The 25501-nt window shown below is 44.4% G+C and overlaps 1 protein-coding gene across 2 annotated transcripts in view; it reads left to right on the forward strand.

The window, feature by feature from the left end:
* HERC4 (HECT and RLD domain containing E3 ubiquitin protein ligase 4) overlaps window positions 1-25501 on the forward strand; it is a 222644-nt gene that overhangs the window by 63188 nt on the left and 133955 nt on the right. For both annotated transcript variants that reach the window (XM_063961614.1, XM_063961615.1), the window contains exons 3-5: window positions 142-301; window positions 23861-23937; window positions 24032-24253. In XM_063961614.1, the coding sequence (XP_063817684.1) occupies window positions 142-301; window positions 23861-23937; window positions 24032-24253 (459 nt within the window). The remainder of the gene's footprint in view (window positions 1-141; window positions 302-23860; window positions 23938-24031; window positions 24254-25501) is intronic.

Consider the following 25501-nt stretch of genomic DNA (forward strand, 5'->3'; position numbering starts at 1 on the left):
CAGCACAGAACTAAATTTGGATGCTCAATGATGTAACTACTCTCCATTACCTCTTCTACGTTGTAATTGTGAAGTAAGCTGCATATAAAGTCATATTTTTCCCTGTACTTAGAATAATTGTTTTACTTTTACCTTTTCTAGAGCAAGTCGGTGCCCTTGATGCTCAGAATATTGTCGCTGTCTCTTGTGGAGAAGCACACACGTTGGCACTAAATGACAAAGGTCAGGTGTTCTCTTGGGGTCTAACTAAGGACGGACAGATAGGTATTCATGTGATAGAAGAATGTGTCCGAGTACCAAGGTAATGCGCTAACCTTAATTATTACATTGCTATAAATGTCTGTTTGAATTTGCTAAAATATTGGTATAGTATAAAGATTTGACGGGTTTCTGTGCTGTCCGTGATCTGCATTTAATTTTCATGCTCTTTGAAACAAATAGTATTTCTACATATGAATGTGATAGCTCTGTACCTGTAACTATGAAATGTTGCCCATTAATTTGTATAATATGAAAAGGAATGTTCTATAGACAGTTTCTAGCTATTGTATGCATATAAAAATAGTAATTCTGCTTAGGGCAAAACTATAAAGTGATGATATAGAAATGAATGAATAACAACTACAAATTATGTAAAAATAGTATCTGACTACCTCATTGCTCAATGATATTTTGGTGGATTTGACTCATGGAGTATTGCAATGAAAAAGATTCTGATTTGTGACAAGCGCCATGAAGTGTGGTGTACACTATGCAGTAATCGGGCCAATTCTTGGTTGCCCAATCCGCTATTGCACTTGTGTACAGAGCACCGTGGCTGACTGTTGTCCAGAAGCAGATGGATCTGTTCCCGACATCTGGACTGCTGCACAACACTTGTCAGTCCTGATGAGCCGATCTTAAGGCACATTTATCGTACAGATTGGAACGTAAATTGAGTATTGTTTACAGTGGAAATCGGATGTTCATAGGAATGGTTCAGCTCTCCTCTACCCCTCACAAAAGAAAAATAATAATATAAATAATGAATTGTATCTCAACAGTAATTCATAGTTTCCAGTATTCAGGAGCCCCAAACAGTGCATGTTTTACAGATTTCCGCAGTATCGCTAGTAAAATAATTTGCACCACCTGTGGATCTTTTACATTGGGCCTAATTCAGATCTGATCGCAGCAGCAAATTTGTTAGCTAATGGGCAAAACCATGTGCACTGCAGGTGGGGCAGATATAACATTTGCAGAGAGTTAGATTTGGATGGGTTATATTGTTTCTGTGCAGGGTAAGTACTGGCTGCTTTATTCTTACACTGCAATTTAGATTTCAGTTTCAACACACCCCACTCTAACTCTCTCTGCACATGTTATAACTGTGCCCCCCCCCCCCCACAATGTGCACTTGAGGGGGGGAAGGGGCAGATATAACGTGCAGAGAGAGTTAGATTTGGGTGGGGTGTGTTGAAACTGAAATCTAAATAGCAGTGTCAGAATAAATCTAACTCTCTCTGCAAATGTTATATCTGCCCCACCTGCAGTGCACATGGTTTTGCCCAGTAGCTAAAAAATTTGGTCCAGCGATCAGATTTGAATCAGGCCCCTTGTCAGCCAGTAATGACTACACCTGTGCACCAACTAGGAGATCTGGAAAACATGCACTGTTAAGGTGCATAGACACTAAGTGATATTTTAGATGACATTGCTTATTTTTAGCCTTGTGAGTGATGGACGATGCGCGCTCCCGTGGGTCGTTATCGACTCCCTCTGTCGTCTGTACATGCAGCTCAATTTGGACGTATCGTCCAAAACTGCATGTACGGGCAGGCCCCGGCGTGACGTCGCTGAACAATATCATCAGTGATATCATCCAGTGAGTACGCACTATGGGGGTAATTCAGATCTGAATGCTGGTCTGCGTTTTTTGCTGCCCTGCGATCAGATAGTCGCCGCCGACAGGGGGAGGGTTAAATCGCTGCGCAAGTGTGCGTTTGCTTCTGTAGCAGAGCTGTACAAAAATCAGTTTGTGCAGTCTCAGCGCAGCCCAGGACTTCCTCAGCCACTGCGATGGAATCCTGCTGGTCGGAGCCAGAGCGGATGTCAGACACCCTCGCTTCAGACGCTTGGTCCCACCTGGGTTTTTCCGGACACTCCTGGAAAACGGTCAGTTGCCACCCACAAACGGCCTCTTCCTGTCAGTCTCCTTGCGAACGCCCAAGCGTTCAGGTTTTTCGCACAGTCCCGTCACTAGGCACCGATGCCTGTTGCTGGTGTGCAACACTCCGGCGCAGTGTGGCTCTGACGCATGCGCAGTTCAGATCTGATCGCCCACTGTGCGAAAACGCACAGCAGCGATCAGATCTGAATTACCCCCTGTATCGGCTGTCTGGGAGTCAAGTGAAAACACTAGACAATATTGCTCACAATATCATCAAATGTGTACCCATCTTTGAGGCTCCCTGGGGACTGGAGCTGGGAAACACTGCTGTAATGTGTCAGGTGTTTAACTAGTTTAAGACTATGACATTAAGGGGGCGATTCAATTAGGTTTGGCGTGCTGTCCCATCTATGGGGGAAATTCAGACCTGATCGCTCGCTAGCTGTTTTTTGCAGTCCTGCGTTCGCATAGTCGCTGTCCATAGGGGAGTGTATTTTAGCTGTGCAAGTGTGCGATCGCATGTGCAGCCGAGCGGTACAAAAAGATCTTGTGCAGTTTCTGAGTAGCCCAGGACTTACTCGGCCACTGCGATCACTTCAGCCTGTCCGGGACCGGAATTTACATCAGACACCCGCCCTGCAAACGCTTGACACTCCTGCATTTTTCCAACCACTCCCTGAAAACGGTCAGTTGACACCCAGAAACGCCTTCTTCCTGTCAATCTCCTTGCGATCGCCTGAGTGAATGGATTCTTCGTAAAACCCATCGCACAGCAACGATCTGCTTTGTACCCGTGCGACGCGCCTGCGCATTGCGGTGCATACGCATGCGCAGTTCTGACCTGATCGCAGCGCTGCAAAAAACGCTAGCAAGCGATCAGGTCTGAATTACCCCCTATATTGCTTCTTTTTCCTTGCACTCCATAGAGTAGTACCGTACATAAGCACAGAATGGGTTGGATACGGGATCCCGGTGCTTGGAAGGCTGGCTGTCAAAATACCGAGAGCAGCATCCCAGAGCTTAAGATCCCAACGTGTAGTATTAAGTAAGGTATCTCTGATCCCTTAACTCTCTAACCCGCCTTTTTTCGCTGTCTGACCCTAGCCTAACCCTAACCCTCCCCAGTGGTGCGTAACCTTAAACTTTGCTACCCGCAGCCGACACCTAACATTCCCTCCCTCCCAGCCTACCCTCAGCCTAAACCCCCCTCTCTGCAGCCTAACCCTTACCTTTCCTGCCTGCAGCCTAAACCTGGGATAAGTTCCCGATCTCATGTATTATTGCGGCTCCAGTGGCTGCTTATTTGGGATTATGCTTCACGTGCCTGAGGCACACGAAGCATAATACCCGATAAGTGCCGGTAGGGAGGGGGGGGGGGGGGGGTAAGGACGCCAGAATCAGGGCCATCAGTATAGCCACCAGTTAACCTGACCTTTTAGCAGTGATAAAGTACTGCTGCTAGTAGGATATCCCCTTAATATGGTTCATTTCCCCGATTCCCAGATTGATCACGTTCTTCGATGGCTACCGATCTGCATTTCTGGCAGGGTAGGGGAGTCACCTTATAGATGTATGCGGGCCATTTGTCTAGGTAAACACTATGCAGTATATCATTCATACAGCTGAGGAATGATATATTGCTAAGTACATTGGTTCGTGTGTACAGCCGATATAGCATATATTGGCAGATATAGATATATCGGTACATCTGCCTGTATCTGTATGTATGAGCGTCATGCTAGCCGCAAGAACTGCCTACAATGACCTCATTATCACTTCTGTAACCAGTCATGACGTGCGGTGGATTGGTAAGTGTGTATGCACAATTTTGTTTGTGCAGAACACTTACCAAATCGTTGGATTGGTCAGGTCAACGGGCAGGCAGCCTGCCGATCCATTGTTTAGGTGTGTACCCAGTCGAAATCTTGTGGCTATATATTTTTACCTGACCATTTGGAAATCAGAGATGTAGTTCACCATATTACAGTATCAAACCAGGGTTTTTGATTCAACAAAATACCACTTCAATGCAATGTTGCAGCATGGAACATCCATCCTTTATAGTGTTAGGTATTTTTCAGCAGACACTTAGCTGCAGAGTTCATACTGTATCATGAAGTGCCTGCTTCCAGCAACAGATTCCACAGTCTATGGGGCTATTTTTGCATCACAGGAATTTAGTGTATTCTGGTGTCGACTAGCAGCAGGAAGGTGGCCATTCTCAACTCTTGAAGCTGTTAAAGCTCTTGACTGCCAAAGTGCCAGCAATTTTTAATAGAGACATGTATATTCCATGTTAATGGGTTATTACAGTACATGCAAATCTATATGCAGTATAGTAACTGAAGAGTATACTCCTTTGTTTCAGTTGTACACGTATTCACTAGGGGCAGATTAAGTTTTGTGCAATGTGACACAAATCAACACATTACAGACTGCACACGTATTTGTTAATTATGGAAGGATCAAGTTCACAAGTTTTCAGTGTGCATTTCTGTTAGGGTACAAGGCAGAACTTGCGCTTTTCATGGTGATGTGTTCTGAAATGTCCGCTCAATACTGAATTGGCCCTTTAGACTGAAACATTATGGTACGGACAGCATAAATATTAGTGCACATAACATACAATTGTTTCTTCAACAACAATTATAGGGCGATATTTAATTTGTATGTCGCACCCAATCTCCCGTCTAGAAGGGTTGCGCACTGTGGCCAGTGCGCATGCACAGACCATATGACCGTGACTGTGGAGTATGGACGCATGGCTGCGCCCATCTCTGAATCAGCCCCATAGTGCCCATAGAGGTCAGGTTTAGCCGCGTAAAGTGCCCGAACGAAGGAACAATTGCATAGCTCCATTGGGCGCCATGTAGTGGCTGCCACCGATAAAACAATTGAATATCGCCCATAGGGGGCAATTAAATTGTTTTACCTTGCGGCTACAGCCAGGGAGCACAAAACAGAGCAATTCAATTGTTGCTCCATTTAAACGCCCAGTTGCCATGGGGCTGTTTTTTCTCGCAGCCTCCTGAGGTGCAATAAAAATGTGTTCAGACTCAGCACTTTGGGTATCCAAGTGGGAGTTTGGATGCCCAAAGCAGGGAGTTTAGACGGGTTTAGCTGTTTTAGGCGGCTAAACCCGGTCTGCTTGGGCTCGACAAATGTAATGTGCATGGGCACCAAACACAATTGAATTGTGACAATTGTTTAGGTGTCTAAAAAAGTCCTGTTTAGACTGGATTTTTAGACGCCCAAAACAATTGAATCAGCCCCGTAGTCAAAATACGCACATTATTATTAACAGTTTCTTATATAGCGCAGCAAATTCTGTTGCACTTTACATTTGGAAATAACAATGATATAACAAAACTGGGTAATAACAAACAGTCATAGAGGTAGGAAGGCCCTGCTCGCAAGCTTATAATCTATAGGGAAATAGACAGGTGCTATCTATTGCATAGTTATCCACCAGATTGCAAAGGTTCTTGGTGGGCTGTATGATATAGTCACACAGCCATGATGAACCGAGGTCGGGAGGAAGGGAAAGTGAAGAATGAGAAGACATGTGAGGATATGTGTGGACTGTGCAGAGTGGATGCAATTTGATAGGAAAGTTTATGAAAGTTATGTGGTCGGTTATGGAATTTGATACGCTTGCCTGAAGAGGTGAGTTTTCAGGGAACGCTTGAAGGTTTGGAGGCTAGAGGAGAGTCTTATTGTGTGTGGTAGGGCATTCCACAGAGTCTGTGCAGCACAAAGAAAGTCCTGCAATCGTGAGTGGGAGCGAATTATGAGTGTGGATGAGAGACGCAGATCTTGTGAAGAGCGAAGAGGTCGGGTTGGGAGATATTTTGAGATAAGCGAAGTGATGTACGTTGGTGTAGTTTGGTTAATGGCCTTGTGTGTGAGTAAAAGTATTTTATATTGAATACGGTAGAATACAGGTAACCAATGGAGGGACTGACAGAGTGGATCTGCAGACGATGAACGTCTAGCGAGGAAGATTAGCCTTGCAGCTGCATTTAGAATGGATTGTAGTGGTGAGATTCTCGTTTTGGGAATACCAGTTAGGAGACTATTGCAATAATCAATGCGGGAGATAATGAGAGCATGGGTTAGTTTCAGCAGTATCTTGTGTAAGGTATGTTAGTATTTTGGATATGTTTCTTAGACGTATATGTACATTGATTTTGAGACAGATTGAATGTGGGGAACAAAGGACAGATCAGAGTCAAGGATGACACCTAGGCAGCGATATTTTGGGGTAGGGTTGATGGTCGAGTTTTCAACAGTGATAGAGATATCAAGTTGGTACCTACTATTGGCCGGTGGAAATATAATTAACTCTCTTTTTGAAATATTAAGTTTGAGGTGGAGAGATGTCATCCAAGATGAAATGGCAGAAAGGCATTCAGTGACAGGGACCAGTACAGATAGAGACAAATCTGGGGAGGATAGGAAGATTTGAGTATCATCTGCGTACAGGTGATACTGAAATCCAAAAGAGCTTTTTAATTTACCAAGAGATGAGGTATAGATTGAGAAAAGCAGAGGACCTAAGACTGACCCTTGCGGTACTCCAACTGAAAGAGGTAGAGAAGAGGAGGTAGATTCAGAGAAGCGACCACTGCACAGTGTTTGAGAATTTGTACTCCTCAGTATAGTTTGGATTATATACTAGGTTGGTACAAAGCACATTAAGATCTATGGCACTGCCTAATGCACCATTGGCTTTAATCTCATTCTCCCATTCCCTGCACCTAATTGCCTTTCCTATCTCTACGGTTCTCCCATGTTCTCTTAATCCTCGTATTTTGTACCTGTTGTGCAATATGTTTATTGACATATCATGTTTATTGAAAAGTCCTTTTTATAATGTTGTCGATTTTATCTTTGTTCTTGTTGCACTTATGACATTTTGGTAATATTGATGTTATTATTGCATCATTCTTGTATTTCAACACATTTTCAATAAAAAAAAAAACCCAGCTAACAGAAAAAGATCTATGGCACTGCTCCCAAATCGATGCTTAAGGTATAGGTGGTGTACAGACGACAACTGAACTTTGTTAAAACATGTACAAATAAAGAAGTTTGCCTTTCAATGTTTTTGAAACCCTGTGTACCACCTGCGTTGTGCACTTATCATAAATGATGGCAATATCTAAGTCAATTCAGGGCAAATTCCATTAAATGTAAAGAGTCAAAGATTTCAAAAGAACTGTGTGAAGCACATACCAACAACAATATACCCTGTATAGGGCTTACTGTAATACAAATGATCTGCACCCTGGTATCCAGTTACCATCCACATCTCTTCTTCCATGGTGTACTAGCCAGTTCACTGTATTTAACCATAGAAACAGTGTAGCACCCAAGTCGCTATTCTGTCTCCATATAGAGTGAGTAGTACTACTTGAAATGGCATGGCGTAGCTTGTGTGAGTTTGCTCTGCTTTTGCAGAGAACTGCGCCCATGCAGATTTCATGATTCTGCCATTTACACAAGCCTGCGGCTGGATGGGCACGACAGGGGCGTTCTGATGTGAGCCGAGTACTGTAGGGTCAACGTTGCAGGCCGGGAAATAGATCCTATATATGCCAGGGAAAGATGTATTATTTGTGGGTTATCAGGAACAGGTTTATATAGTGGATGATGATTGCCAATCACTCTTCTTTCTTATTTTGCTCAGTTACAGATGATGCTTTTGTGAGTCTGTTTAGGCAGTTATGTTTCTTACAAACACTTTGCAGGGAGCTGCTTCTACTACTATTAGAGGCTTTTTGCAGTTTGATGGCTGATAGTGAATGTGTGTGTTGCTTATAAAACATTGGGGGCAGATGTATTAAGCCTGGAGAAGTGATAAAAGCAGTGATAAGTGGAAGGTGATAACAGCAGCCAATCAGCTCCTAACTGTCATTTTTCAAACTGTAATGATTGACTGGTGCGTTATCACTTTCCACTTATCACTGCATTATCCTTTCTCCAGGCTTAATACATCTGCCCCATAGTTGGCAACATGCTTGCAGGACATGTGTGTGACATAAAGCAGATGCATATGCTTCTGCTGTCAGTGCCTGTTGTGTGATGGTAATCACAGGGCTACGCTGTACCAGCACATTCATTTTGGCCTAATTTTTTATTTTTATTACTAGTTACAGAAACAGTAAGCAACCTGTGAAATAATTTCAGAAAGTAATGTAACAAGCATCAGCAGCTTAGCCGGAGGATGGGGCACTGCCGCCAGACCTCACCGCAGCGTCCACCCGGCTCCAGCAAGTGGGACCTCTCTTGCTGGAGCCGAGAGGACGCTGCCGTGAGGTCTGTCGGCAGTGCCCCATCCTCCGGCTAAGCTGCTGTAGCTGCTGCTCACTCCCATCTCCCCACTGCTCACTCCCACAGCACCCTCATCTCAATCTGACTTTTTTTAAAGTCAGATTGAGATGGTCGGAAACAGGGCCAAAACCTGTTGGATTTGGCCCCGTTTCCGACAGAAGCTCGCGGATCGGCACAGCAGCTATTTCACCGATCCCTGTGCTTTCCGACAAGTCGAATTCCCTGACTTGTCGGATAAAAAATCCAGAGACTGAATCGGTCGGAACCCCTTCCGATAGGTGAAAAAGTTGAAAACTGCCGTCTTTTCGACAAGACGGCAGTTTCAACACCAATTGAATATACCCCTATGGGTGAGTACTGGCATTTTTTTCATAGAAATGAACGCACCGACTGTCGTCGGAAAGTATCTCAGGCTCTGCATATAGGCAGAAATATGTTACTTTTCAGTGCATTTTTTTCAAGAAATTATTTATTGAAACACCATAAGAAAATCAAATTTCACAATGTTCATCTTTATTTTCAATTCAAAAGCCATTTCAGAATTATAGGTTCTACACATTAGGCGATTTCACTGAACGATATGAACTCTTTCATATCATTCAGTGTGTGGGCACCAACGATGAACGATGCGTGACCCCGCGCTCGTTCATCGTTGGTGCCAGGTCGCTTATACATGCAGGCCAATATGGACAATCTCCTCCATATTAGCATGCACTGCTATGGAGCCGGGTGACGGGGGAGTGAAGAAACTTCACTGCCGCCGCCGGTTCGCCGTTGTCCGTATCCGCTGTCGGGCACCTCGGCGGCATATAGCCTAATGTGTAGGGCCCTTAAGTGTTACACATAGGCTGGTATACAGTTAGCTGTGGTAATTTATCGCAGCTAGTGAACTCGACTAGGGCTATCCAGTTAGCCCCGATATGCAGCTCTATCAGGGATTATGGTTCATAAACATACTCTGTGATATGCAGCCATTGGAGCCGCGATAACACATGGGATCGGGAATTTATTCCGGATCCCATGTGTTTTCCCACAATTGCGGGTCTTTTTTTGGCAGATAAAATGGCCTATAGTAAGACTGTGAATTTTTAAATATTGGTCACAGATAATGATCACAAGTATTAGTCACAAACGGCACATTATCAGATGAAGATACAATTTCTCTTGCATGTAGAAAAACACTGACAGCAGCCATAGGTTGACAAAGACCATTCAGCCTTTGAAAGGACTATGATTACCCTCCAGTCATCACTACCATTGACAATGAGATGAGAGTGAGGTGGTGGAACCAGGAAGCCAGCAATGGAACCAAAAAAGGGAATTGTAAAAGTAAAACAAGCATCAAAACAGACTGTATCACCCGATATCTCACAAATACTGTAACACTGAGTATGCTTCGTAGACTCATAGGGGCTGATTCAATTGTGGCGTGCACCACCTGCTGTCCGTCTGAAGAAATGGGCTCTATCAGTGCTATTCAGTTGTAGCTCTGATCAGACGCGCCGTCGCAGTCACATCCAAGCATTTTAGATGGGATTAGCGTGGCTAAACCGGAAGCTGACAGGCTCCTTAACCAGTAATGGGTGTCTGATTAGAGCAACAACTGAATAGCCCTATAGACACCCATTGCTAAAGATGCCTAGCAAGAGGCGCAGAAAACAAATTAATCTGCCCCATAGATTCTTATGCTAGAAATCAGGAGTCAAGGATGTAATATAACTCTCCCAGGTTTAAAAAACGTAGAAACACGTGCTTCATTCTCCAGCATGGCTTCAATACAACCTATGTTAAATACATGAAAAAGCTTGTTGTGAAATAACTGCAGCGTGGGGGGTGTTGCATCGGATGTGGTATGGCTGACCGGCGGTCAGGAGACCGTTGGGCAGCATACCGACGCCGGGATCCCAGCGGGGAGGGGGGAGTGCAGCAAGGCCCTTGTGGGCTCGGTGGCGACCGGGTTCTATTCCCACTCTATGGGTGTCGTGGACACCCACGAGTGGAAATAGTCCCCGTTGGTCGGCATGCCGACCGTCGGTGAGGGGTCGGAATGTTGGTGGAGGTCATGTGACCATCGGTCTTCCGACCGCCAGTCACATGAGTGCCACCCATTGCATCAATCCATGTCTGTAATATAGCCTTATGGGCCACAGTACTTGATTAACAGAAGCCTCTTGCAACCTTTCTACACATGCTGACCTTGCAACAGGCTTCCAAATATCGCCCAAACATCAGTGAGTGGTACAAAATTCACTAAGTGTTTTAGGGTGTATTTCCCAACCCGCAACCAGAATACCCGAATGAGAGGGCAATTCCAAAAATAATGATACAGGTCTGCCACAAGGGATTGACAGCAAGGACAAGAGGCCGAAGAGCACATTCCTGCCATAAACTGGCGATGAGGGGAAAATATACATTATGGAAAATGATCAAGAAATTGAATCGCAGGAACCAATTTCCTGGAAAGTTGGAGTTTTTAGCAAAGCCTCATGTATTAAAGACAGAATGGTCTGTACCGACCTACTCACACCCGGGCAGACCTCCTCATGGTTCTTCTGCTTACTTAAAAAGGAATAGTGCTGTCAAAGTCGAAAAATATTGCAGTACATACATTACGTACAAACTACACACAGATGGCCTCCGTGCGCGTACTTGCTCTGCCGTACGTGCGCATATTCGCAATTTGCGTATGGTCGCTCCCGCGGACCTGCGTATTAGCGCGTGGTATGAGTATTTACGGTAGAGTTTGTGTACGCATGGAAAAGCCATCAAAACACATTACATATTTAATCCAAATAGTGCACAATGTACACATAGTCTCCCTGCACCACATCAGAAAGTAACAGCAGTTAAAATGGTTTAAAAACAAAGGGATTCACCTTTACAGGATAGGAGGGGACAGAACAAGGTTATAAGGTGGTGTTTGGTATCCAGCTGAAGGGTATTTTAAGAGTAACATTCCGGTGTTGGTTTGAGAAAGATCGCATGTTCCTGCGGATAGTTATGTGCAGGAGCAGAATATAGATATAAACTGTATTTACTGTACATTATGTATGCAGCGGGAATCCAGAGGAGACCACCCACAAGAGCAGTTGGAATAGACATCGCCTACCTATTCAAACCGACCTATGACCTCTCCTGTACTGTAAATGACCATCCCTGTGTCCAATGGACAAAGAGATTACAGTATCCATTGTGTTATGTTTTGGATGAATTGTATAAAGAGAGCCTGCAGCAGGCCTGGTCAGACACAAGACTCACAAAGTTATCTATTAGATGACCGAGGACCGGACCGGGTAGCGCGGCGAATCCAATCACGTATGTACCATTGAATGTAGCCATTATTCTGTTGTATTGTATTGTTTATATTGTAACCCCCTTTCAGCAATAATATGCTGTGGTGTCGGAACCCAGTGGTTTAACTACAGACTGGTGTTGTGTCTTTCTGTCCCTGCTAAGGTTTAAAGTGTAATAGCATCGCACTGCATTGCTGCATAAGGTTTAAAGTGTATTCATTGGGTGTGTATGCGCTGTGTGTACTTTGTACCGTCAGAGCGGCGTTTGTACGCAAAGTCCGTACACGGTATGGGACTCTGTACGCTAACAGCGTAAAAGGTGCGTAGAGTGTGTATTAAGTTTAGCGGCCGCAGCGGCTCCATGGTAAAGTGTATTTCAAGTGTGTATAAGGTATAGCTTTTCATTCCTGTATATGAATCAGCATTCTCAATTGGGGGCTCCGTCCGGTTTTCCACATACTCACAGCCTAACAGGTCACAGCAGACTTAATCTATCAGCAAAAGGGTGGACAGAAAGTATCCTACGTATCCTTTTCCTGGTCGATGGATACACTGAAAACCCTACTTATTTGCTGATTAGATGGCATCTGCTCTGTATGGTTTGTAGAGATGCTGGTAGAACCCGTAAAATAAACAGAAAAAAAGCTATTTAAAAATCTGTGAAAATTTTTTTGGGCGCCAAAAGCGTACACAGCACCCATACTCTTTGTATACCCTCACATTGTTGCCATAACATTCAGATTGCTAGATTCATTTAGATCTGTGTGAAACCATTCATTTAGATCTGTGTGAAACCGGAGATATTTGTTGCTATATAGTTAGAACTAAAATAAATATTTAAGGAAGTAAGCGTAAAGCACAAACACAGTCTGGCCTAGTTGTAAAGGTTTATACAGAAAGAAACTGTGCTGTGTTTAATGGGCAATAGTAGTTTTATTACTCACATTTATAGAATTGTATGATTTGTGCTATTGCGAACGTACGGTTTTGTACACGTGTCTCGGACAAAGTACGGAACTGCACACGCGGCGTAAGAGACATGCACGGTCGCGTGTTTACGCAGATTGCGTAAGAGTACAGGCGCTAAGTACAAATTACACAATAGTCCGTTTAGTTTAAAGGTGGGACAGTAGCCACGCTACAATAGCACAAAACTACCCGTTTTCTAAAAAATTTAGTATAAAAACAAAATTTTGTATAAATAATTTTTATTTAAATTGCCTCTTGGGGTAAAGCTGCCAACCTGAATGAATCCAAATTTTCTGTACAGAAAAACAAAGTATATTTGAGTGAGCGAATGTAAGAGTGAACGTATTGAACTCCGGAAGTCGGGTCCCGTGGTACATCAAGTAAGAGGAGGCTTGGTGGCGTGAAGTGGCTGACTCACGTTAATATAGATTGAAATACGCAAATCGTGAGGTGATTTGCAAAGGAGCTTGATAGTGCATAAGTCTTGCGAAGTATTGAAGTAAAAAGGTTTTTTTTGTATTACACTCCGGGCTGAGGGTCGCAGTTTGTACATCGACCCGTGGCTGTACGGCAGATAGGTAACAAGTACCTATACGCTGTGCGATTGGACCGCGCATTTGTGGGTGCAATATATATAGCGCAACTGGATACCCCTTTACGAGCTTTTGCGTAAAAACACGGTACCATTAGCGCTGTATAGAGCATACGCAAGTGTGATTTGTGTATAAGGTTATAGGGAGTTTTCGCTGGTCTCTCTCAGGAAAATCTCCAGCGGTGTATATTTACTGGAATAGGTAAGTCACTCCTAAACACTTCCAGTAAATAGAAACCAGATAGGGCCCTAGGTTGGGTACATTGCCTTCGCTATCGACAGTGTATGGTAGTACTGGCCAACGTGGGCGTGAGCGAGTGAAAGCGCTAGGTGTCTTAATCCGTTTATCTGCGGTGTGCATTGGGGATTGCGTTTATTGGCAAAAATTCCGCAATGGGATCCATTTGCACAAGCAGTGGGCGTTCAGTAGCCAGGGTTCAGGCTGAAGAAGTGGGACCGAAAAGGTCAGATTTGCGACCGAGAGGGTCAGCAAGGTTTATTATGTGTGAAAAGTATGGTTCACACACGGAGGCTTTTTGCAATGAATGGGTATGTATGACTAACAAGCAGCTTTGAACCAGAGGTATTACAGAACTTAAGGATAAGGATATGTCTGATAAAATCCAAGAAACAAAGGATCAGGCATACAGATTGTTTAAATTTATGGCAACAGGAGGGGGTATGCAAAGGGAATTAGCTCGCGCAGCAGGTTCCAAACCTAGCGGGAAAACAATGGCGACCGCACCACCACCACCATATATTGTGGGGAGAAAGTGGCTACAGACAATGGTACATTGGTACAGGATAGGAGAGTAATTGATAAATGTACTAATGCTAACCCTTGCCAGTTGTATCCCATTTTAAGTTTTCCCCAGGACTGCGAGCAGGAAGATGAGCCCAGCACGATATCGGCACTCTCTCTAGCAGCCACCATACAGGACACTCAGGTGGGCACGGCCCAACCAACAAGAGCAGTAGTCAGGCCCCCTAGCGGAGGGATAAGTGAGGTCGTGTCCACAGGTAAGTACGGTACCGTACATTATGCAGAAACAATAGCACCTCACATTGTAGAATCAAACCAGAATGATGTAATTGAATTAAATCCTGTCAGGGTGATTGCAGTCCCCAATGGGAAGACTGACGCTCAGGGAGTCATTCCCATCAGGAACATTGCCATGCATTGTCCTTGGTCCCGGGCAGAGTTAAGGTCAATTATGTCAGAATTTCCCGATCCCAGAAAAGATCTAGTCGCATGCCAGAGGTTCATTAAAGAGTTAGGTAATGCCAACGAACCCACGAACAAAGATTGGCGAATAGTGCTACGGGTATGTTTACCCTCAAATATTGACCCCGCAAAATTCATAACCGATTGTAAGTTAGACGCAGAAGTACCTCTCACTGATGAATACAATCAGGAGAATGTACAGCAAATCAATCTGCAATTAGGAGTATATTTCCCTACTGTTGTCAAATGGAATGAAATCTTTTCCATGAGACAAAAGGAAGGTGAAACGGCATCCGAATATTTCCATTGAGCACTGCAGGAAATGTCTAGATACACTGGGATCGAGGACATAAAAGATAATATGCATCACAGGGAGGTAGCTGTTACTGTATTAATGGACGGGTTAAAGGAGGCATTAAGAACAAGGGTACAGACCTCTCTACCAAACTGGAGAGGTATTTCGGTGGCTGCATTGAAAGAGTCCGCTGTCGAGCATGATAGGAACATCATTAAGCACAGGGAGTTACAGGGGGAAAGGCTGATGACAGTAAGTATAGACGCACTTACAAAAAAGCCATATCAGCCGAAACCCCAGAACCCTGATGGTAAGTCACGTGTAGTAACATGCTATACTTGTCACAAGGTAGGACATTTTGCAAGGGACTGTAGGAATAAAGGTACACATAATGTATACCGACCCCCTAGACCAGGATATGAACCACACTACAATGCACATAATTGGGATCAGGGACCACCTAGGAGAAATTATGAGCCACATACAGGGGAAACAAGGAGGTACCCACCAAGGAGAAACTGGCAGGCCTCCGAAAATTCTCATCTACCCTCCTCACATATTGTAGCTGCCAATGCGCTGCGGGAGGGTCTCACCACACAATAGGGGTTGGGCCACACCTGTAGTCTGCAGCCAGTGAAGTTGATTGCTAGCCTTGGTAGTGAACCTGAGGTCACGGGTGATGTAGCTGGTGTACCATTACCTTTTCTTGTAGATACAGGGGCGGCCAGGTCAGTGTTAAATTCGACAGTAGGCATAAAAACCACGGGTAAAACATTTTCGGCAATGGGAGTAACAGGAACTATGCAACAATACACTTTGAGTAGACCTGCAGAGATTACGATAGGGCCCTTGCAAACCAAACATTTTTTCCTGTTGGCTGCATCGGCTCCGACTAATCTACTCGGGAGAGATTTATTGTGTAAAATGCGGTGTGTCATTTACTGTACTCCTGAGGGTGTCTTCTTGGATATACCTGGGGACCACGCTCAAGAAGTACAAGATATATTAGACACCCCTCAAAGGCTAATGTCGCATTCTACTGTTATAGACAAGTGTCCATCAAAGGTAGAGGAAATGATCTCACAAATACCGGGTTCCCTTTGGACCAAAGATGGACAAGACACTGGATTGATGGCGAATGTAGCTCCAGTAGTAGTACAAGTAAAAGATGGTAGAATAGCTCCAAAAATCCCTCAGTATCCTCTGAAGCCAGAGGTAGAATTAGGAGTGTTCCCCGTCATAGAGCGGTTTCTACAACATGGCATCCTAGTCAGGACGTCCAGCACTGCCAATAGTCCCATCTTCCCTGTGAAAAAGAGTGGGGGGAGGGGTTACAGGCTAGTGCAGGATCTAAGGGGGATAAACAAGATAGTTGAGAGCCAATTCCCCGTAGTGCCCAATCCAGCTGTCATCCTCATGCAAATTCCCTCTACTGCAAAATTCTTCACTGTCATCGACCTCTGTTCTGCCTTCTTTTCTGTCCCTCTGCACCCTGACAGCCAATATCTTTTTGCTTTTACATACAGGGGAGTACAGTACACCTGGACTCGTCTCCCCCAAGGTTTCATTGACAGCCTGAGTATTTTCTCCCAGGCCTTGCATGACTGTTTACAATCCTTTCAACCTGAGAGTGGATCAGTGCTAATACAGTATGTCGATGACTTATTGTTGTGTTCTGACTCACTCGAATCGTCCTTGAAAGACACGAAACAGCTTCTGTTTCATCTTTACCAAATGGGACACAAGGTTTCAAAGGATAAGTTGCAGTTGTGCTAGACCAGGGTAAAATATTTGGGACATTGCTTGACTCAAGGACTTAGACACCTCACCGCTGATAGAATACAGGCAATTCGCGACATGACTCTGCCACAAACGCAGCAACAGATCCGCACTTTCCTTGGAATGTGTGGGTACAGTCGAAACTGGATTCCAGGGTTCTCTATACTGGCTTTACCTTTGCAAGAAATGGTCTCTTCGAACAAACCAGAACGGGTCTCGCACACAGATGAGTCCGAACTGGCATTTGAGAGACTCAAACAGTGCCTATCACAGGCACCTGCATTAGGTATGCCAGATAATGAGAAGCCCTTTGAATTATACGGTACAGAAAGTGCAGGGTGCGCGGCAGGAGTTTTAACCCAGAGACATGGTGATGCCAGCAGGCCGGTAGCTTACTACAGTGCACAGTTGGACACCGTAGCGCGGTCTCTCCCCACATGCTTGCGAAGTGTTGCAGCGATAGCTTTGCTAGTAAGTAAAAGCGAGGACGTAGTGTTAGGACACAACCTGACCACCCATACACCTCATGCAGTATCAGCCTTACTGAACTCCGCCCAAACCAGACATGTCTCATCTGCTCGGTTTACAAAGTGGGAATTATCACTGATGGCCCCTGTAAACATCACCATTAAGAGATGCAGCTCACTAAATCCTGCAACTTACTTGCCAAGTGTGCCTGGACAGGCACAAGGGTGGAGGATGAGAATGATGGTGAAGGAGGATTTAGTGCAGACACTGATAAGCATGATTGTATGAAATACCTGAATCAGACTTTCACTGCGAGGCCTGACATCAGTGACAACCCACTGGAAGGAGTAGACTTTACCTTCTACACCAGTGATTTTCAACCTTTTTTAACTCGCGGCACACCGAACAATATTTTAAAATTGCCAAGGCGCACCATTCGTTCCCCACAGAAAAAAAACAAAAAACACACATTGGCCCTCATAGTAAAATAAAAAAAAAATCCACACATACATTGGCCTACACAGGAAAAACAATCACATTGCTCCCCACATAAATCCTTATGCTTCCCACATGAATTATTCACATTGTTCCTTCCATAAATCCATAAATCCTTATTCTCCCCACATTAATTCTATTGTTCCCACAGGAGAACTAAAATAAGAAATATTAGCCCCTACCGATCAGCTGTACTCCTCCCTGTCCCTCAGTGGCGGGGGTTATTCATAGTGGAGTGCTGCGAATACCGAGAAGCGGGTGGTCGGGCAGATGTGGAAGTGGGTGGGCAAGGAAAGCTGTGTATGCAGGCAGGAACTGGAAGATGTGTATGCAGGCGGGTGAGCTGGCTCGGTGGTGAGACCTATGACATCACACCGCCGCGTCTTCAAGGCATACGTCACGGCCGGAGCACGACTGAACCTCTAAGAAGATCCCGGTCCAACAGTTCACTCTGAAGGTGCAGGAAGCTGCTCTGGCTCCGCGGCACACCTTGCAACTGGTCGCGGCACACTAGTGTGCCACGGCACACTGGTTGAAAAAGCCTGTTCTACACTGACGGTAGTTGCCACAGACAGACGGACTCAGGATACCTGTGTACTGGATATGCAGTTGTAGACGACAGAGGTATCATAGAAGCTGAACCCCTGGGCCCACCACACTCAGCACAAGTTGCTGAGTTGGTCGCCCTAACCAGAGCGTGTGAATTGGCCAAGGGTAAGTCAGCTAATATATACACAGATTCTAGGTATGCCTTTGGAGTGGTGCATGATTTCGAGGCCCTATGGCGCCTCCGAAATTTCATGACAGCAGCTGGCACACCTGTAGCGCATGCGTTCCACATAAAAAGGCTTCTAACAGCGATACAGGAACCAGACAGAGTGGCTGTTATCAAGTGCAAAGCACATACTTACAACCAAGACCCAATTTCACTTGGTAACAGCCGGGCAGACGAAGCTGCTAAATCAGCAGCCAGCACCCCCATACAAACGAACATCACATCACTGATGACATTCAACACGATCAACACACAAAAATTAATTGAAATGCAAAATTTGTGTTCTCCACAGGAAAGGGCGGTCTGGAGGTCAAAGGGGTATGGCCAGGAGTCCTCAGGACTCTGGACAGGGTAAGCCAGTGGCCCCCAGAGCATATCTTCCAAGCTTAGCTGAGGCGGCACACGGTCTGACTCATCTGGGTAAAGAGGGTATGTGTAAGCTGGTGATAGCCTACTGGTGTGCGCCAGGATTCTCTTCTCATGCAGGTAAGAGAGCAATGACATGTTTTACTTGCTTGAGGAAGAATATTGGAAAGTCAATACCAACAGAGCCATCCCATATCCCATTCGACAGACGGACCTTTTCAAGTAATACAAATCGATTTCATACAGTTACCACCCTGTAGGAATTTAAAATGTGTTAGTTTGTATTGATGTATTTTCCAACTGGGTAGAAGTGTTCCCTGCTGCCACTAATACTGCTACGTTCACTGCAAACAAAATTGTGCAGGAATTTGTGTGTAGATATGGTATCCCTAGAATAATTGAAAGTGATAGGGGTACCCATTTTACAGTTGAAGTCTTTCAGGTCATGTGCAAACTGATGGGAATTAATAGCAAACTGCATACTCCGTACCGTCCACAGGCGAGTGCAAAGGTGGAGAGAGTGAATAGCACTATTAAGAACAAGCTGAGCAAATTAATCACTGAAACTGGATTGTCGTGGCCAGAAGCTTTGCCACTAGTATTGTACAGCATCAGAACCACTCCCAGGTCTCCCCTTAACCTATCACCCTTTGAAATTCTTTTTGGTCGACATCCTCATGTAATGATAGACCCCCAGGATGATTTGAAATGCAATAATGAAGTGACTGTGAAATATTTGGTTGGGATGAGCCAGCAGATGAGAAATCAACAAAGACATTTAAAGCTGGTAATTCCTGACCTACCGAACAGTAATTGTCATGACATTGAACCTGGGGATTATGTGATGATTCGAAATTTCTTACGCTCAGGTTGCCTCATAGATAGGTGGGAAGGACCATGTCAAGTCTTGTTAACCAGCACAACAGCATTGAAGGTCGCCGAAAGAGAGACTTGGATCCACTCGTCCCACTGCAAGAAGGTCGCTGACCCGGAGAGAACTCGTGACAAAGAGCAGAGTGTAGAGAATCTCGTATCACTGGAGTGTCTGTTCCGGGAAAGTTGAGAGGCAGGACTGTTGAAAGGCATCTGAGCACAGAGAGTAACAAGAGCTAGAACGGTTGTCGTACCACTTTCTTTTTTCACCTCCCCCTGCATTTTTCCTTTCTTTTCTCCTTCTTATTTTCCTCCTTTCCCCTAACGAAATGGATCGATCACAAGAGACTGCGTTTCGGGTTCTGTTAGTAATTCTGGTTTTGATAAGGACAGTATGTTTTGGTGAGGGTCCCAGAGAGGTCGAGCAGGGATCTGGAATGGGTTCTGATGGAAAGTATGAATTTGTAGGATCTCCGGATCAGCGCATCACTTTAGTAAAGGCTGGCATCAGTAAGCGCTGTGGTAGTCAGGGAGCTCGGAGGCACTTTGAGGGGTTATTGTCTGATGAATATTGTATTTGTAGGAATTGTGAGAATATAGTTGAGGATGGGTGCATCCAGAGATGTCAGTCCAACCTTAATATCGACATGGACCGTCATCCGTTGAGTGATTACTACTCACTAGTGGGTAAGGTCTTAAACCAGACAGAATGCTGGGTGTGCTCACAGGTACCTCAAGGTCAGAGCAAGTCAGGATTAGAACCGTACCCTTTAGCAATAGATGAGTTACTCGAATTATGGGGTGGGAGACCGGTGGACAAGAAATTCAATATTTCTAGGCCCCCTAGTTTGAAGCTCCACCAGTATCATGTAGACAGGTCCTTATTGTGTTTTAATATTTCCAATTACCGAAAACCGGGAAATTGGGAAGTGACGTGGAATAACCAGACAATGACCTTTTCATACAGAGCTGATAGGATACCCATAGACTCTGAACTTGTACGCCAAATAGCCAACCGTGGGAGGTATTTTCGGTATAGGTATGCTCGTGGAAGCAAGACCATGTGGGTTGGAAAAGTATCGCCAGGGTATTGTGCTCATATCATCCAGCCCGATACTTGTACTGAGCAGATGGGAGAACTAGGGATTGGTTTCTTCACTTGGAAAGTTTGTAATATGGTGATGTTATATTTTGTCCCCTATGTTCTCCCAGATGATGCCTATTTCATATGTGGGAGGAAGGCGTACAAGTGGCTTGCCCCGAGCTCAGAGGGATTGTGTTATATTGGGAGAGTACTGCCAGAGGTCATGACCATAACCCATGATAAGATGAAAGATGTTCACCACAGTGCTCAGGCTCCTTATACTCATACTCACTATGAACACATCATCAAGAGACACCTCATAGATGGGACAGAGCATTTGATCCACGAATCCACCGGGATTCAATTCCTTCTTGCATTAGACATCACCCGTACTGTAGAGGAATTATAAATTATAGGTATATCCATGCGCTAGCGAACTTGATAGATAATATCACTGAGATGTATGACGACACTTTCAGGTATACGGGAAGGGAGTTACAAGCTTACAAGCAGGAACTGATTCAGCACAGGATGGTCCTTAATTATATCACAGCCGTGACAGGTGGGTACTGTGTTACTCTGGAAACTCAATATGGTGTGAAGTGCTGTACGTATATTACAAACAGTACTGACGACGACCCCACGGAGATCATCGATCAAAAGATGGACGATATCTTGCAGTTGAAGTGGGAGTTCAGGAGGAAGCACAACCTTACCTTAGCGACTGTGAGTAATGAACTGACCAGCTGGGTCTCATGGTTGAACCCACGAAAATGGTTCTCAGGTTTAGGAGAATGGGCTCAAAATGTTATTATGAGTGTAGGGAAGCTTCTCCTTTGTATCCTGGGAGTCGTCATAATTATTGGTTCGATATTTAGGTGTGTTCGAATTCTGACGCGGCGCAAGCACGGCACAAAGTTGATGAGTCTAAGGAGCGAGGGCGCTGTTATAGCAGCAGATTTAATTTATGACCCATCCATAGAGACAGTGTTATGATAAGGATTGCAAATTAATTTCATTGCCTGTTTCTTTCACCCGTTTTTCTTTTGTTTCCCCCTCTGCCCAGATACATCCATCCGGAAAAGACATCAGCCCTACCCAAAATGTTTATGTGTATGTATTTTAGATATGTGTCTTATCTTCATCTCTGCAACCTCCAGTTAACAGCACACATAGTCGACAGGTGATATCCACATATACTAGCACTCACATATGTTTCCCCCTCCATGTATCATCAATTAAATGTGCACCCCATTTGTTTTAACAAGAAGCCGAAAAAGAGCTTGGTAGTATTTGTTGGCCCATTTACAGACCCTTAATACGGGATGAGAAGGATTTAATGTATACTTCGCAATACCTCGAAGCTTATTTAGAACATATACGGCACGATGATACATGCCCCTCAGACATGGATTCATACATACATGCTTTCTACTATCCCACTAGGTCATACATTTCCCACCTACAACTCTCCCCCGACCATCCAAAACTTCTGTAGATATTGTATAGATATTTTTTCTGTTTAGTGATTAGATAGTGGCAGTTATTGGTGACTGCCAAAGGGTGGACTGTCAAAGTCGAAAAATATTGCAGTACATACATTACGTACAAACTACACACAGATGGCCTCCGTGCACGTACTTGCTCTGCCGTACGTGCGCATATTCGCAATTTGCGTATGGTCGCTCCCGCGGACCTGCGTATTAGCGCATGGTATGAGTATTTATGGTACAGTTTGTGAATGCATGGAAAAGCCATCAAAACACATTACATATTTAATCCAAATAGTGCACAATGTACACATAGTCTCCCTGCACCACATCAGAAAGTAACAGCAGTTTAAATGGTTTCAGAACAAAGGGATTCACCTTTACAGGATAGGAGGGGACAGAACAAGGTTATAAGGTGGTGTTTGGTATCCAGCTGAAGGGTAACATTCCGGTTTGGTTTGAGAAAGATCGCATGTTCCTGCGGATAGTTATGTGCAGGAGCAGAATATAGATATAAACTGTATTTACTGTACATTATGTATGCGGCGGGAATCCAGAGGAGGCCACCCACAAGAGCAGTTGGAATAGACATCGCCTACCTATTCAAACCGACCTATGACCTCTCCTGTACTGTAAATGACCATCCCTGTGTCCAATGGACAAAGAGATTACAGTATCCATTGTGTTATGTTTTGGATGAATTGTATAAAGAGAGCCTGCAGCAGGCCTGGTCAGACACGAGAGTCACAAAGTTATCTATTAGATGACCGAGGACCGGACCGGGTAGCGCGGCGAATCCAATCACGTATGTACCATTGAATGTAGCCATTCTGTTGTATTGTATTGTTTATATTGTAACCCCCTTTCAGCAATAATACGCTGTGGTGTCGGAACCCAGTGGTTTAACTACAGACTGGTGTCGTGTCTTTCTTTCCCTGCTAAGGTTTAAAGTGTAATAGCATCGCACTGCATTGCTGCATAAGGTTTAAAGTGTATTCATTGGGTGTGTACGCGCTGTGTGTACGTTGTACCGTCAGCGCGGCGTTTGTATGCAAAGTCCGTACACGGTATGGGACTTTGTACGATAACAGCGTAAAAGGTGCGTAGAGTGTGTATTAAGTTTAGCGGCCGCAGCGGCTCCATGGTAAAGTGTATTTCAAGTGTGTATAAGGTATAGCTTTTCATTCCTGTATATAAATCAGCATTCTCAGTGCATAGAAAGCTCCCGTCTAGTAGCCCGCTCAGAAAGAAGCATGCTGTTCAAAACTGGTGCATTTTTTTTTAAGAGTAATATAGAGCATTAACGGCACTGGATGGACAAATGGTGGCAGTACATGCTGAACGGCAATGTCCTTTACAAGCTTCTGATTGCTAACTAGCTTGTCTTAAGTGCCGTCCGCCTGCGAGAGTGACTGCTAGTTGTATGAAAGATGGGGTGTCTGCACCAGTAATGTCAGTAACACACACAGTGTATGGATGACCATAAGGGCCATGCTGTGGGTGAAGGGACATTGTAATTGTTTGATTGTCTAAGTATTTGAAATTCTGCACACATAAACCTATACACAGTAAGTACCTTGTTTCTGTAACACCATGACACCAACAAATGAAGCCTCTTTATATGAAGCCTGTTACATTCCTTATTCTAAATGCATGTTTTTTTTCCCCTAGAAATATAAAGAGTTTGTCTGATATACATATTGTGCAGGTGTCCTGTGGTCATCATCATTCACTAGCACTCTCTAAAGGTAATGAGTTAAACAGAATTTTTCTTCCGTCCCACTTTTTTGTGGTGTGTTTTAGAAATTTATTTCAGTTGCTTATTCCTGTTTTATAATACAGAAAGTGACATCTACGTCTGGGGAGATAACCGATATGGCCAACTTGGATTGGGATATGAATTGAAGAAAGAGGCAGCACCCAAACACCTTAAGTCGTTATCGGGGATCCCCTTTTACCAGATTGCTGCTGGGGGAGCTCACAGTTTTGCATTAACACTTTCAGGAGCCATTTTTGGTTGGGGAAGGAACAAATTTGGTCAGCTTGGTCTTAATGATGAAAATGGTAAATAATAAAAAATAATTTAATTTTGTCTTTTTGTTCTGCACAGTAAAAATTGTTAATAATGAACTTTATTGGCCAGCAATGATCTGCTGATTGTGTGAGAAGGTTCCACACTTTCTGACTTGTTCATAGTCAGCAGGGTTGGCCCAAACCATTATGTCAGGTACGCAGCTAAGTAGACACCACAGTGAGGATGACGCTGCTGTAGAGATGGGTCACGGCACTAGACTGAGGAGCAGCAGTGTCAGGGGTAAGGATTTGTCGCCAGGTTGTGAGGTGCAGCTCACAGACTATCAATGGAGAGACCGCACTGCCGCTCCTGATTGGCTGCTGGTCCACTGGCTGTGATTGGCTCTCAGCCGACACCACATTCAAAATGCTGCCACTGTCTCTCCAATGGCTGCTGGCTGCCGGTCCGCTAGTTGGATTAACGGAGGTAATTGAGCCCAGAAGATCCATTACTTCTAGCGGTCGTGTCAGACCCCCAGCTTACTGCAGTTATCCTTGTGTGGAGAACCCAGAAGACTTGGGAAGCACGACAGGTACAGCACACGCATGATCATCAGTGAAGACATCATACAAGATATCCCAGTGAGACAAATTCTATGGCAGTCTCCTAACCTGCCCCTGTAGAGGGATATACACTTACTGCAGTAAATAGAACACAGATACTGTGAGTATTAGAAGTTTAGACCACCAACAGGTCTCACACCAGTGTGCCCATTTACACCAGCCACACACTGGGGATAATAAGGGTGAGTAAAACTGTCCTTGCATGTCATTCTTTTTTTAGAATTGGCGCCATACTCCAAGGGTCAGTGTTGGGCAATTTATTCAGACCGTGGACATTATAACTATCTGAGCCGAATATTACCTCACTAGAGGATACGCCTCTAGTGTCTGATTTTGTATACCGGTATTAGGACTACGCATTGAATGTAAAAAAAGTGTGACCGTTGGTTCCAGAGTTTAGTATATAGGGGTCAGATCGTAGTTCCCACTGACAATAATGAGGACTCTGATCTGCACCGATAGTTAGCTTTTTACAGGAGATTGCACAGAAATCTCCTGCATTAGGCTGTTAGTACATACATAGCGTTAGTACATAAAATGATGCAGAAATTGTTTCTGAATATTTTTCTGAAAAACCACCTTTATATATAGGCCAGATAGTGCTTTAACATTATTTGTGGTTAATATTGTTTATTTCACTGAGGGGCACCAAAATCTATATTCGCTTACCAAAAC

The sequence above is a fragment of the Pseudophryne corroboree genome, chromosome 3, assembly GCF_028390025.1.
Source record: "Pseudophryne corroboree isolate aPseCor3 chromosome 3, aPseCor3.hap2, whole genome shotgun sequence".
NCBI lineage: Eukaryota > Metazoa > Chordata > Amphibia > Anura > Myobatrachidae > Pseudophryne > Pseudophryne corroboree.